General features: G+C 38.1%; 1 protein-coding gene across 1 annotated transcript in view; it reads left to right on the plus strand.

Moving 5' to 3' along the window:
• ap3b1a (adaptor related protein complex 3 subunit beta 1a) overlaps nucleotides 1-15,877 on the plus strand; it is a 231,454-nt gene that overhangs the window by 203,942 nt on the left and 11,635 nt on the right. The window contains exons 24-25 of the mRNA XM_076284918.1: nucleotides 596-680; nucleotides 12,097-12,194. Of these exons, the coding sequence (XP_076141033.1) occupies nucleotides 596-680; nucleotides 12,097-12,194 (183 nt within the window). The remainder of the gene's footprint in view (nucleotides 1-595; nucleotides 681-12,096; nucleotides 12,195-15,877) is intronic.

A 15,877-nucleotide genomic window follows, 5' to 3' on the forward strand; every position in this document is an offset into this window, starting at 1 on the left:
AACTACTGTAACGCCCCCCATATCCAGAATGCGGCGCCGTGCCTGGTCTTCAACCAACCCAAAAGGGCACATGTTACCCTGCTGCTCACCCAGCTACACTGCCTACCTATGGCTGCCCGCATCAAATTCAAGCCACTAATGTTTGCCTACAAAGTAGTCTGCGGTTCTGCTCCCACTTACTCAAATGCCCTCATACAGGCATATGCTACCTCCAGACTGTTGCACTCCTCAGACGAACAACGTCTGGCTCTGCGAAACGCACTACCATCCCTCTGTACCTTCAAAAAACTCCTGAACACCCAGTTGTTCAGAGTTTCTCCTCTCGTAGCACTACCTACAACTAGCCCTACTTAATTCTAGCACTTACCACCTGACTAGAACTGACACTTGACTGTATGGAAGTAGCACTCAATGATGCACTAACTTGTCCTTATCGTACTCTACATTGATGGTTTCCCTTGAGAGTCAATTTTGTGAGCCTGAAAGTTAATTGTCATTCTAACGAACGCATCACAATAAGAAATTCAACTAAGCAGTGGTATAATAAGTTGCTATTAAATTATACACCAATGTATCCTCTCTTTTCCCCACCTAGAAAACCTGGAGCCAAATGCTTCAGTCGCAGTTTCCATTGGCATTGATTTCAAGGATTCCACACAGGCAGCTAACTTCCAGCTGTGGTAAGAGTCTTTGTTTTATTACCTTTGCCAAGGAGATCATGTTTTTACCCTTGTCTGTCTGTTGGTTGATTTGTTAGCAGGACTACACAAAAAATACTGGCCTGATTTTCATGTCCGACTTATAGGAGACTTATATCCCTCTACTAGGGATGTAACGGTATGAAAATTTAACCTCACGGTTATAGTGACCAAAATTATCATGGTTTTCGGTATTATCACGGATTTTTAAAGGTGTGTTCAATATGTTCAAAAAGCACTAACAGGCCTACACAAGCTGAAATAGTTTCAAAAAGTGTGACAGCATTTACTAAATTACAAAATATATGACTTGGAGTTTGCTATTTCTGTTATATAGATCCATTGAGTGAGACAAAAGTAAGTGTTCAAAATAAAACTTTAGGCTATGGTATTCTCCTGATGAGACCAAAGTAAGTGTTCAAAATAAAACTTTAGGCTACGGTATTCTCCTGATAACGTGACTGCGTGTTTTTATGTGCGTGTCCACATTAAATCCATTCCAGAGTGGCTACATGATACAGTGCACATTTTGCAGTGAAAATGTTCCGCCTTTTAAAAGCAGGTGTAGCCAAATCCGAATCACAGTTAAATCCATCAAGTAGATAACAGAATCAGTAGGGTACCAGTTTTGTTTCATTGCACCAGGCCTACTGTATGTCAGAAGCAGGCTTGGATGAAGCTGGGAAGGATTTCCACACACACGGTTTCCACACCGTGGTAATCAACCGTGATAATCATGATATTTGAAATGAAAACGGTAATTGTTATCGTCAACATTTTTATTGCGGTTTACCATTATACCGGTAATCGTTACATCCCTACCCTCTACGTTGACTTTCTATAATTCTCACTCCAAACTCACTGGCACTTTTATTAAGATCAAGCTTCTTTTCATATGAATGGGGTGACATCCGTAACCCCAAATAGGAATGTAATATATACTGTACATGAAAAGTACATTAAGCAAATCCATTTTTAAATCTGAATTTAACCCTTACATGCTCAACCATCTTAATTTTGTTAAAATTTTAACGATGACCAATCATCTAATATCTAATAAATAGCTGTCCAATGACTGATTTTATTTCTGAAATCTTCCCCATAATGCTGACAACATAAGCTTTGATTTGATATGATTGGTTAAGGAGTTTATGGCGCAAAATGTTTTGGATACTTGAAGATGAGTCATGAAAAAATAGTGTGTGTCACTTCAGTCGGTACATTTGACGTGGACAGCCAGATGCCACCTGCACTTCGTTGGAGTTTACCTCGACTGGAAAACACACAGCTGGATAAACTGAGGTAATATTTGATTTACATCGGTTCTTGTTATGGTTTATCTTAATTTGTAGTCCTAAAATCATGTTATGCATCGTCATGTACCAGCTAGCTGCATTACTCTGACCTACTTGCAATATACTCGTTTACTTTTGATGTCAGTTATTTTTATTGGAAAATTCATTTAAAAACCTGTTTGTATATAACCTGTAAGTAAGTTTGTTTTCTAGTACCAATGTGCTTGTTAGATAAGCATTATATCGGTATCATGTATAGCATACCAAAGCTAAATTTCTAAAGTTAGCTTTAATTTTCATTTCTAAGTTACGTTCTCTGACATGAAGAAAAGTTGATCGATATTTTTACTCCTCTTAATCAGAGCTAGTGGGCGGAGATGAGAGGTGCGAATATCCTGCTCCTCGCTCAGGTGGCTGTTTACTCGGCCGCTCCTCCGCTTAAATTCATGTCAGGTCGCTCCGCTCAATTTCGCTCCCTGCTCCACTTAAAAATCCTCCCGCGCCAGTGAAATCGTTCCACGCTCGCTCCAATTTAAAAGAGGGAGAAATAATCTACAAGCCAAATTGTCACTTTAATCAGAAAACTTAAATCCCAAAGAACTAAAAGCAACGGCAATATATTTCACTCATCGAACATTTATTTTAAAAGATGATAAAAGAAGTGCACTGATACTGATAGTGCAACAACAAACAAGCTTGGCAACATCAATACACATAAGCCTAAAACTAAAGGGATCAGTGGGATTAATTGCCTAAAGACGACAGGCTTAGCATCCAAGTTTTACTTTAGCCTTCTACTTGATATGAAGCATATTCAAATTGCTCACGTTTTTCTTTGCCATGTGTCACCACATGGTTGTTCTTGCTCTACATTGTTAGTATCTAGTTGATTTGTAGGAATAGTACACTTGTATGACATATCAGTTTCCTAAAATATTTAGCAAACTCCATCCCCATCAACGAACTTACTAGGGGCAATATCTTTGAAATTTAACAGTCTTGGTTTTATTAGGAAGACATGAATTCCGGGTGGATTTGGGCATGCCTCTGACTCGTGGTGTGAGCGGTATTAGAGCGAAATTGGAGCAGAACAGACGGCCACTCTTTTAAAAAGCGATCCGCGCTCCAACAAAATTCCATCTACTCCGCTCCTCGCTCGCTCACGTTCCACTCCGCTCACTAGCTCTGCTCTCAATATGCAGTTATAGAAAACATGATGTGAAATCACAGATTCTGTCAGAAATGTAATTAAATGAACTTCCTCAGGTTGTTACATCGCTAGGCAGTTTGTAGTGAACTATTTTAGCTTGCTAACCTGTGTAAATGTCACACATCAGACGTGCTTGTCTGAACATTTTCTAAGATAGCATCACTTGAAATAGACGATAGCTATTCCACTCCTCTCAATATGTAGTTATAGAAAACATGATGTGAAATCACATATTCTGTCAGAAATGTCATTGCATTGCAGCAGTTAATTACTAGGTGAAATGTAATCTGTCTTGCAGCCAGGCAATCAGATTTAGGGTAGCTAAACCCATGTGTAGTAAAATTACTTTTCATACTTACATATATTTTGAGTTGAATGCTTCATTAGTTTAGGCTACTTCTTGTGTGTGTACATATATGTGCATACACGCACGCATCTGTAGTTTTGTGATTTTATTTTTTATAAAGGTATTACATTTGTATGATTTTGCTGTTTCAGATGAAGAATGACAATACCTATGCAGACCTTCTTGCAAGGCTGAAGAGGAAGAGGTAGAGAAGGGAGACTGCTGATGAGCTTGCGCTCACAATGCTGAAGACCATGACTGGATAGAGGAAGAAGGTATAGATTTAGGTGGCGTACGTAGGGTGGTGCAGACTGCCACTAAAACACTGTATGAAATAGACTTTTTATGTTGTTTTTTTACTTGTGTTATTGTCTCAGACTTGTGGTTTTACCAACAGGAAGTGGTGGTAGCTTTGCTTAGTAGGCCGTCATATGCAAACAGTGCATGGGCATGGAACTAAGAGACCCCAGAATAGTTTCACTGCTTTCTGGGATTGATCAACATTGGGTTCGCTTCCTTCCATAATATCCATTGCTACTGGGGAACCAAGTCTCTGCAGGGATCATGGGCCACATTGTTTATGTCGCGTTATAGTTTTAAGGCTTTGTTTGCTGTTCTGCATGTAGTAGATCCAGCTACAGAAAACAATCAAGATCGTCTTTGGAAACTGCATTATTTGATAGACCACCTCAAAAATAATGTCATGGGGCCATGAGGTGGCGTAGAATAGAGGGCAAAGTCTTGGCAGTACAGTGGAAGTGCACTTGGACTACATTGGACACGTGCGGTAACCGGTGCAAATGATTCGACTGATGCATGTAGACTAGTAAAGAACAATTCAGTTTGGGACAAAAAACCTCTTAAGTAAGCCTATTGTGATTACAACAAATATGTTGGGGGGTGTTGACCAAATTGTGACACATTGTGTACTCCAATAAACACTTTTTCTCCACTTTGTGGTCATTGCCGTTGTCAGTAGTTTCTTATTATTTCAAGTTTGACAGCACAATGCAGAAGAATCAGGTGTTGAACCTAGGTTTGGTAGCTACAGCCAGATAGACTTTCGAGAAAATCTATCACGACAGCCTGCATATTTTTTATAAAAAACTTAAATAATAAAACTAAACTAGATTGTATGGCCCCGGAGTGTAACGGTAGTAGGGGTGGGCGATATATATAGTCTGCGATAATATCGTGATTGTTGTTTTAACGATGTGCAAATTTACATTATCGAGTATTTAAATTACTTATGGGGAAAAAACACTCAATCACGCATTGAAACCCCATACATTCACTAAATCCATGAGGTGTATGCAAGAGAAGCCCCGTTGCAGCAGAGCAAGTGTCACATGATTGCTAGTGGGTCCACGTTGTCACACGCAGGCCTAATGTTTATTTTGTGTAGCGAGATCAAGATGTAGCCTACTTGGGATTTTATGCAGCTACTCACTAGCTACAGCTAGTCAGTTGTAAACAAAGAACTCTTCTCATGTAACCCTTTTGTAAATTGACTGGAGTTCGCTCTAAATATCTACGTGTATCGATTATGCTAACCGTTAGCATCTCTATGGGATTTCTCATATACATTAGCCATAAGCTAACGCATTAGTTTCTATTCTGTAACTTGGAATGCTTTCTCTTAAACAAAACATCGAAGGAAATAACCGAGATGTACTCTGTTGGTCTGCTTAGTTTTACAGTGAATCCTAAGTAAAGGTTTTTGAAAGGAACTTCAGCTTCAGACTTTCTCTTCAAACTGTTAGGCCTAGTCATCTTCTCTAATGTAGCTGGCTAGACCATGTCATTGCCACACACACAAGTGGGGGCAAATTGGAAATGTGTCATAGAGTGACAATGCATTGGTTGATTTGGTTAAAAAGTCACAGGTTAGGTTATTGGTTATTATTGTATTGATGCTATTCATAAATAATGAGCTGTAAAGTAACTCAGACTTTTACAATTTTTTTTAAAGGATATCGACTAATTATCGTTATCGTCAAAATCACAAAAAATACCGAGATATTATTTTTTGTCCATATCGCCCACCCCTAAACGGTAGGCGACTTTGTTTTATTGGTAAACAAAATTGCTCCCAGATTTGGTATTCTGCAGAAGGGGATGCGTTTCATAATGAGTCATAGCTCTTCTTTGTTCAACCTTCCCCACCTTTCCCTACCCTCCTCTGTGTGACTGTGTGTGTGTGTGTGTGTGTGTGTGTGTGTGAGTTTGTGTGTATATGTGTGAGTTGTATGTTGTTATGAGTTGTTATGTATGTAGTTTTCATATTATACTGATTTATATGAGGAAGTTGTATCCGTTGAATCAAATGTATTTTATATCTCTATTCAGAAATGGTCTTAAATAAATATACAGTATATTTACTTCCTGTATTACTGGTAATGTATGTTTTTTTAATGTCATTCTTATTGACTAGCATTTGCTTATATATACAAATATTTTTTTTTCTTATAGACCAAATAATCTAAACCATTGTGTCTGACTTCATTATTACTTTTTTATGCATACTTTTATGTTGTTGGTGAGAAAGAGAATGTGAATTCTGTCAACATTCTGAATCCCGTTTCCTGCATTTTTTTTACACTGATCATTAAATGTGTCATAACTTTTGAAAGGTCAAGGATATTCCAATTCAGTTTTTTCTGTTAAATAACCCACAACTTCCTGAACATGTCATACACTCTATATTTTGAAAAAAAAAAACGGGCACAAAAGGGTTAATTAAAGGGACACTTCACCCATTTGCATTATGCTTTGTATCGTTAGAAACCCAGTCATATTGTTGAATGATCGTGCATCATTCCCTCATTTTCCCCTGAGACGGGGGTTAATACGGATTTCAGTGTTGCAGTTCCTGCTTAGAATGATGTAAAAATCGTCTTTTTGCGTCATTCTAAGCAGGAAGTCCCATACAGTATATTTGTAGAGGGGTTGAGACTACAAACACTTGTTCCTCTTTTTTCCAGGGGGTGGGACCCACTAACGCTACACTCCTGTTACAGATCAGTGGGTGGAACTTCACTTGCTAGCCTGACAAGCCAGACCCACATTAAAATGTCAGTCCGAGGGGCGGGATAATCAGTTGTCTTTCAAATTCCCTCTGCACGCAATAGGACAGCGGCAGCGCTATGAGTCCCATGCGTTTACCACCAGCGGAGCTAGTTGGCTAGTTCAAACGTTTGCCAACGTCGCTGCTGGACATCAGTTAAATGTTGGATATGCTAACCTATGCTGTCAATTCGCGGGCCATCTGACATGGAAATATGTCAAATGCGTGATTTTCGTGCAAATAGGCAATAATGATGTGCTGGTAACGTTCGCATTCAAAATAGCGATTTTTGAAAACTTCCATATGAGAAACAGGACCTTTGATATATGGCCAGAAGATTTGAGTGCAACATAAAACAATGATCGTTTTAATTTTACAATCCTTATTAATGCCAAAATGTTACATTAATGAGTCCCTCTGTGTGCTAGCCTAGGCCTAGGCTACCTCCTGGAGGAATGGCTTGGTAGGGCAGTAAAGAGCATTGAAGGGCAGGGAGTGTTGGCTTTTTCTCGGTCAAGAAGGCACTGACTTCAATGATGACTCCACATTTCTACTATATAAATAAGCCAATTTAAATACACATTCATCTTGGTAATACATATAAAACATATACAGTACCCTCCAGAATTATTGGCACCTCTGCTAAAGTTGACTAAAAACCGGTATAAAAAAATATTGGTTGGTGATTTATTGTAATCTCACAACGAAGAAAAGCAAATTTATTTTGAGAAAAAGGAAAATCTCATGAAGGAATAAATATTTTTAACAAAAACACATCACTCACAATTATTGGCACCCCTGCTTGTAATACCTTATTAAGCCTCCCTTTGCCAATAAAACAGGTTGTAATATTTTCCTGTGCCACCCCATAAAGTTGGAGAATACAAAGCAAGGGATTTAAGACTGTTCGTCTTTACAAAATCTCCCCAGATTGTCCAGATTCCTAGGTCCAGACTTGTGCATTCTCCTCTTTGACTCACCCCACTGTTATATCCGAAGCTTGATTTTGTGTTCAGTAAACCATATTTGTTTTGATCTTGACATTTGTTTAGGTTCATTGACCTAATGAATGATCCAATCATGACCAATTTTAGTGTCTTGGCAGAGATTGACACATTTCCTTTGAAAATTTTCAGGTTTTTCTTGGTGTTCATGATACCATGCACCTTAATTAAGTTCCCAGGCCTTTGGGAATAAAAACAGCCCCACAATAGCACAGCCCCCCCACCATAATTCTCATTAAGCATGTGGTTCTTTTTCAGTATAGTCATTCTTCTATGTACGCCAAACACACCTAAGGTGTTTCTAGCCAAAGAAGGCAATTTTTATTTCATCTGACAATAGACCACACTTCAAAGTCAAAGTCACTGTGCTATTCAGTAACTCCTGCTATTTTCATTGGTAATTAAATGACTGGACAGGCTTTTACCTGGCATCCCCTCTAAATAATCTATTAGCAGTGAGGTCACTTTTGAAGATTTTTCGCGGGACTGATACCTTTTTCTGCAACTCTCCAACAATGGTCCTTATGGAATGTTTTGCCAATCTTACCATCCTCCATACTGTACATGGGGGCAAGATAACCATGGGTCTTTGTCCAAAGTTTGTCACATTTCCAGTTGATTAGAACATTTGAATCATTGTTGTAACTGTAAATATAGGCATTTTCAACAAAGTACCTTGTTTGTATAGATTGTAAATTTAGTGTATTCTCTTGTCTTTCCTATGTTGAAAAATGACTAGAGGATTTAGCCTCTGTGTTTATTTTCATACCTTATTGAAAAAGAAAGTCACAAATAGGGATGTAACGATTACCGGTATAATGATAAACCGTGATAAAAATGTTGACGATAACAATTACCGTTTTCTTTTGAAATATCATAATTATCACGGTTGATTATCACGGTGTTGAAACCGTGTGTTTAATCCTTCCCAGCTTCATCCGAGCCTGCTTTTGACATACAGTAGGCCTGTTACAATGAAGCAAAATTGGTACCCTACTGATTCTGTTGTCTAGCCTAATTGATGGTTTTAACTGCGAATTGGATTAGGCTACACCTGATTTTAAAAGGCGGAACATTTTCACCGCAAAACTTGCACTGTAACATTTGCACTCTGCGTCTTTTTATGTTCGCGTGCACATTAAATCCATTCCACTCACGTTATCAGAAGAACACAGTAGCCTAAAGTTTTATTTCGAACACTTACTTTGGTCTCACTCAGGGTAGGAATTTCACGGCGGCCACGTTTTTGCCCCTTGCGTTGGCCGTGATGTCCCTTTGAAAATCAGAGGTTTACAGGCCACGGTGCCCTTGGTGCCCTTCTTTCAATATTCTGCTTTGCATCCTACTAATAGCGAATTTTATTTAGCCTATGGCCTGTCAAAATAATCTTAGCATTCACAGCGCAAATTAATTTATTTTACGCAGTGGAGAAAGTGACAGCGCAAGAAAGAAAGTGCGTCTAAATTCACCTATTCTTCTCAGTTGAACTACTCGAGAAGTAGCCTACTCATCACACAGACATCACAAGTATCACATGAAAGAGCTTTTTCTCAGCTTTTAAACTATGTTAGCCGTGAATTGCTGTGGTGAACGGTTCGCGAGAAACGTAAATAATATAATTAAATTTAATCATAAATTCTACTGAAGGTTTTCGTCCATCTCCCTACCCATTCCTCTCGGTGCAATACTTCACGAACCTTTCGTTTAACACATGACAAACCATATATTAGAATAAACAGCAGACCTTACCGAACATAAAGGTGTAAAGCAGTCCCCTGTACAGTTAGCCGTTCCAGAGTAATCCACTTTTGAATTTGCAGTACATTTGGACATGCATGGATGTCTCCAAATTTGGGCTTTAAGTTTTACAATGTGTTTAAATTGTTCCACATGATTTCATAACGGGCCAAATACAAAATAAATGTTACAAATATCGCCTATATATCGGTAAATCAGAGGACAGCTGACTAAGAGTTTGTGAAAGTCGATCACAAAATGCTAAGCATGCATCTAGGCTATTTGAGTTTCTTAAAGCTGAACTGTGCTTAAATTGTTCAATACATGATTTCATAACAGGCCAAATATAAAATAAATGTTAAATATAGCCTAGATATCTGTAAATATTAGATGTTCAGATGATTTGCAGTTCTATATAATATGTCATGTTTCATGTTTTTGTAATGTTTCATACAGTGATGCAGGTCTACTGCAGTGAATAGGCTATACAACTTTGATATTTTTTATAGCCTATGTGGCCTTTGTGCCCTCCACCAAACATGCCCAACTGAAGGCCAAGTGGCCTTGCCCCCAGAATGGTGAAATTCCAAGCCTGGTCTCACTCATTGGATCCAAATAACAGTAATAGCAACCTCCAAGTCATGGTAGGGTAAGTTAAGCGATAAGCACATAGCCAATTAAACATGAAAAACTGAACGGGACACTTTTTGAAACTATTTCAGCTTGTGTAGGCCTATCAGTGCTTTCTGAACATATTGAACACACTTTTAAAAATACCGTGATAATACCGAAAAGCGTGATAATTTTGGTCACTATAACCGTGAGGTTAAATTTTCATACCGTTACATCCCTAGTCACAAACTACTTCTGCAAGTTCACAAACACTCTGATTAACTTAAATAAGTTGAAATGAAATAGGAAAATGCTTCTGTTACGTTTTGTATGTAAGATTTATTAAGGGTGCCAGTAATTGTAAGCAACGTGTTTTTGTTAAAAAATATTTATTACAGTGCATGAAAATTCTTCCTAGGCTTCTTCTTATTCTTATTATTACAGTGCATGAAAATGCACTGTACTGTTCTTCCTAGGCTTCTTATTACAGTGCATGAAAATGCAATGTACTGTTCTTCCTAGGCTTCTTCTTATTACAGTGCATGAAAATGCACTGTACTGTTCTTCCTAGGCAACTTCTTCTTATTATTTCGCTTACCACTTTTTCCGTACGCAATTTCTCTTGAACAGTTTAACTTAGAAACGTCATTCAAACTTTGTAACGTAGGTCTTCAAACAGATCGGGTTGGTATGACTTTTCAACTTTGAAACTTTTATACTTTTTAAACTATTAAAGAAAAACTTTTTAAAAATCCCCATAGACTTAACATTGCCGATTATGACATCATAATACGGCCATTAAGCAATTAGAATCCTATGGCAGGTGTTCAGGCCACCTGCAGCCTCAGGCTTTAAGCATACAATCTGGGTCAATTAAGACTACACATCCTATTCAACTGTTTCCTCTGCCCAAAACTGTTTCAAAATAAAAGTCCTCACTACAATAATCCACTGTTAAACAATGTAACCCATTAAACTACTGAAGTTTTACATTCAACTTTTAAACGGTCTACTTTTAAACTATCATTAAACTATCTATCTATTAAACTAGCTGTCTATCAACAACTTTTAAACTATCTACATTCAACTTTTAAACTTTTAAACTATATACATTTACTAGCTGTCTATCAACAACTTTTAACTTGTCATCAACTTGTCAACACTTTTAGCTAGGTTAATTAAGTAACATGGTTAGCATAGTTAGCATGCTAGTTAACATAATTAGCATAACTACTAAAAATGATTAGCTAAGTAACATGGTTAACATAGTTAGCATGCTAACATTGCTAGCATAGTTAACATGTTTAGCAAAACTGCTAGAAAATGTTAGTTAAGTTAGCTAAGTAGCATGGTTAGCATTTTAGCATTGCTAGCACTGCTATAAAACATTAGCTAAGTAGCATGGTTAACAGAATTAAAAATCTTAGCATAACTGCTAGCAAACATTAGAGCCGTTCCAACTGTCAGTTATCGTCAATTGTCTACCTAAATAATTTAACCATTTAAACTATCCACCTATTTAACTGTTCAGTCATTCCAACTATATTAAACCTCATCTACCTAGCAACCAATATAGTTAGTTTTTACTCTGTATGATATTTTACATCATATTTTTTGCATTTTCATGCACTGTATTTCCTTCAGGAAATGCTTTTCTAGTTTCTTTGAGATTTTCCTTTTTCTCAGAATAAGTTTGCTTCCCTTTTGAGAGTGGATTTTTTCCTCATTGTTTTCATTGTGGGAGTACAATCAATCACCAAAAGATTATTTTATACCTGTTTTTAGTCAACTTTACCAAAGGTGCCAATAATTCTGGAGTGTACTGTAAGTGGCATGTTTAAAAGTGTAAACACTGATTATGTCATTTAAGTAAACATGAATGAATATGCTGGCTAGGTATGAATAACATTTGTTTATTAAGTTGACTGGTATTTAGCAGATACTTTTATACAAAGCAACACTGACTTGGTGGATAGTAATCTAACACAGGGCGACCGAGTGTAAGTGATATTACCACTGCTCCTCGATGCCTGCTAATTACTCACACCAATGTGCCTGGTGGTAATGCAGAAATAATCACATTACATTACAAATCTGTGTGATTTATGATTGAATTATCTTTTGCAGCACAAAAGATGACAAGTTCAGTGTCTCTATTCAGCCAGCTGTGGGAGAGCTGTTACTGCCTGTTACTATGACTGAGCAGGACTTTCAAAAAGAACAAGGTGAGATCACTGTCATCCATTCCTAAATTAATAAAGTATCTATTTGTACAAAAGCTGTAATGTATATACAGTGGGCATCGCTTTCAAATGGCCACTTCAGTCGCGCATTACGAGGCGTGAAGCTTTAGTACCACTTTCAGCCACTGTGCGTCGCTCTGCCACTGTACATCGCTCTGCCTGCCGCCCCTTCTGAAAAAGCTGGATTTACCTCGATTTAGGCTACTTGGATATGGCTTAAGGCTTGACTACACGGTGGTAACGAAATCGAAATTTGCTGTCTACATTATTGTCAGTGTTGGGGTAACGCAACTATGCAAATCAAAACAGTGGTGTGATAATTGAGCCAGTAGAGAAATAACTGTTAATCTGTAGCCTTGGGTAGGCTTCTGCAACGTTTTTAACAGGCTACGCTATAGAGGCTTAGACAACTATGACCCACGTTTTGGTTTCGTAAATAAATTTGCCCTACTTCTTGACTGCAATGTAGTCAATTGACTGCTTGACATGTCATTTTTATTTTTCTGTACAATAAACAAATACATCTGCTTTATGCCGCAGAATTACATTCATATTTGGAACCTACATAGTCCAATGCATCGTTACACTACGTTAGTTTTTCCCAAAACTATAGTAGCAACGAACGTTTGCAACCACTGTCGTAAAGTTGTGTAGTTACAACTACACCTCTCGACCTGTGGTAGAATGCTAGTAGAAGCATAGTTCCAGGGATCTTCATGTCAAAGATGTCACTGACGCCAGTTATTTGTTTGCAAATTAATAATTATGAATATATTTAGGTTTCTAATTGATATTTACACTTCTAACCACCATACATCCATATTTTAAAATGCCCAAGGCAGAAAATACATAAATTAATTACATAAGTCAATTTGCACGTAAGTAAAAGTCATGTGCAGTTGAACGATGCATCCTGTTAGTAAAAAGCTAACCTCCGTACAGGTTGTTCCCGTAGTTGTACGGGAAACGCACCCCAGATCAGCTTGTAGGCCATTAGCAATCTGTTTATTTTATTTTATGAAGCCTACACAGTAGATCACATGCCACATTCTCACTTTCAATAGACAGATGCAATAGCCATTGGTCAAGTATTGAGTATAAAGCAATTAAGATAGTATGAAGTACTTTTTGTATAGGGTACTATCATAAAAAATTGTTAAAACGAATAGCATTTTGAAACTTGACAAAACACTGGATTAAATATCGTAGGCACAGGAGAAAACTTGTACAACTATGACCCACGTTTTGGTTTCGTAATTTGCCCTACTTATTGACTACAATGTAGTCAATTGACTTCTTGACAGGTTATTTTTATTTTTCTGTACAATAAACAAATACATCTGCTTTATGCCGTAGAATTACGCACTTGGCCAGCCTATAGAACGGGCACATTTTGGAGAGAATAGAGAATGTACGCACGCAAGAATCTGTAGGCTGTTTGTGGCATTTCCAGTGGAAGAACAAAATGCTGAATGAAACCCAAAGATATGAAGGCATATCTGGCAAGTTGTTGTTATTTTTTGAAGACGTAAATGGTTGGGCTATAAGCCTAGTTTGCAAGAAGGAGACATAAAGCGTGAGCATGCCACACTATCCACAGCTGTGGTAGCGGGGGTAGGAGGATTACTTAGCGCAGGATTTATATAAAATTCTTCAACAGAAGGCCTGCCTTGAATGCAGGCTTGCCCAAAAAAAAGGCCTGTGGTTTGCACAGCCTACAGTAAGTAGGTCTTAGTGAGTTAGGAGTCCTCTAGACTTCTTTTAAGCTGTCTCAGAGGTGGAAAGTTGCGTTCGTTGGGGGCAGGGCCGGATTAACAATTCATAGACCCTTGGGAACAAATGTCTGATGGCCCCCCCTGCCCCCCAGCCAACATGAATCGGGCGGTCAGTTAATAGGCCTGCAGTATATCGTGAAGATTTGTATTGCCATTTAAGGCACGAGCGCATCTGTGAGGCCAAGCCTCACCAAGTAGCCCGTTTGTTTACAACTAACATTGCATTTAATTAAACTGATTATAGGCTATGCCGAAATAGTTTCAACATTTTGAATATCAGTGTCGGGTGAATTAGGAAATGCCTTATGGCTGAAAGCTGCTTGGGATCCCCCCTATGGTTATTTGTATAACCATACAAAAAGTTAAAAACAGATGACATGATGGGCGTCACTGACATAATGCGCAAAATAATATAGCCTAGATATTCCAATATATTCGAATACATGTGTTTATTTTAGAGGGGATATTCAAACGTGAGCAATTTTGACAGCCCTAGTCCACTGTAGGCTACGCCAATCGTCTATTAACACCTTCCATCTAACCCTACTCTTCCTACTCTTTGAGCCAACTAATATGTTACGCGAATCAATTAACTATTGTAGGCTACCATTAATCAATAACGTAGGCAACACCCAGGTAACATGTTGTCCAGGCTATCTGAAACAAGGGGTTGCCTCATCTACAACAACTGGTTACCTTGGGCTGCTACAGTCGTGAGTGCACTGTGCACAGTAGGCCTATGCTACTCTTTGTGGTTGATCAACTTAAAAAAAATATGTATTTGGTGATGACGTTATTGTAGGCCTAGTAGACCTAAATTCTGAGAAATGAAATGGTACGAGAATCGCGATGTCTTCAAGGGTTGAATGAAGGGAGTTTGCAAAAATTAGTGTATTTTTTTAATAGTAAATTTTGTTTAAGTCAATTAACATTCTTAATTTTCGAATGTCTTTGTCAGGGAACATCTGAGCTTTAAAAACCATAGGCCTGGTAGTCGCTCAGACAAGGAGTTATAAGATAAAGGCAATACCATTTGTGTCACCTAATGCAGTTCAGTGAATTAGCAAGATACCATCAGAAGCCAACAATCATAAAGCTTCTCCCCTGCGCATGAAGCTGTCTGCGTGTTGTAGGCTAGATTTGTGTGAGTTCTTTCTATCTGCTTTACTTTTGTGAGTTGTGACCACCTAGGCTATGTTATAGATGTTCTATGAGGTACCAGTGTTTAGGTGTGTCACAAAACAATAAGCTTTGTCAGACTACTTTTAAAATGATATTCAGGGCTATATACATTTTAAACATTCGGGGCTGAAGACCCGACAAAGCCTTGCATTAATTCTTCAGGTGGGAAGTGTCAGGAATTTTCATACGAGATACGCTCTCATTGGTGGTTAGTATATGGAGTAGGGAATTGACAGCAACATATCCATTCACATTATGAGAGATGCTGAATTTAACATAAACTGCGATGTTTGATTTTAAATTAATGTAAATTTAGCCGGGACTGTAAGCTGGCACACGTGGGTGCTCGATGTTTTCAGTGGGTGCCCGAGAGACGGAGCACCCACGTATCGGCGCCTCTGACAAGTGTATCTCGCGGTTGCATCCATTACAAACAAACATGCAATGTGAACGTCTGGGATTGGGGAGAACACTAAATGCTCTTCTGAATAAGCACGAAGTCAAGCCTTTAAATGAAAAACACTCTTTAATAATCAAAAAAATAAACGCTAATGAAGTAAACTTGTGACCATCAAAAATGTAACTCCGTGATAACAGGACGTAACAGGAAGGCATTTGGCTGAGCAACGGAGGTTATGCTCTATATTTTGTCCAAATGATGTCTGTCTATCATCGTTGCCCTCGGAGAAAACCAGAATGTTTAATTTG

The sequence above is a fragment of the Alosa pseudoharengus genome, unplaced genomic scaffold (genome assembly GCF_046254945.1).
Source record: "Alosa pseudoharengus isolate Yale_2024_CS ecotype anadromous, Long Island Sound unplaced genomic scaffold, YU_APseudo_1.1 YU_APseudo_1.1_scf_14, whole genome shotgun sequence".
Lineage (NCBI taxonomy): Eukaryota > Metazoa > Chordata > Actinopteri > Clupeiformes > Clupeidae > Alosa > Alosa pseudoharengus.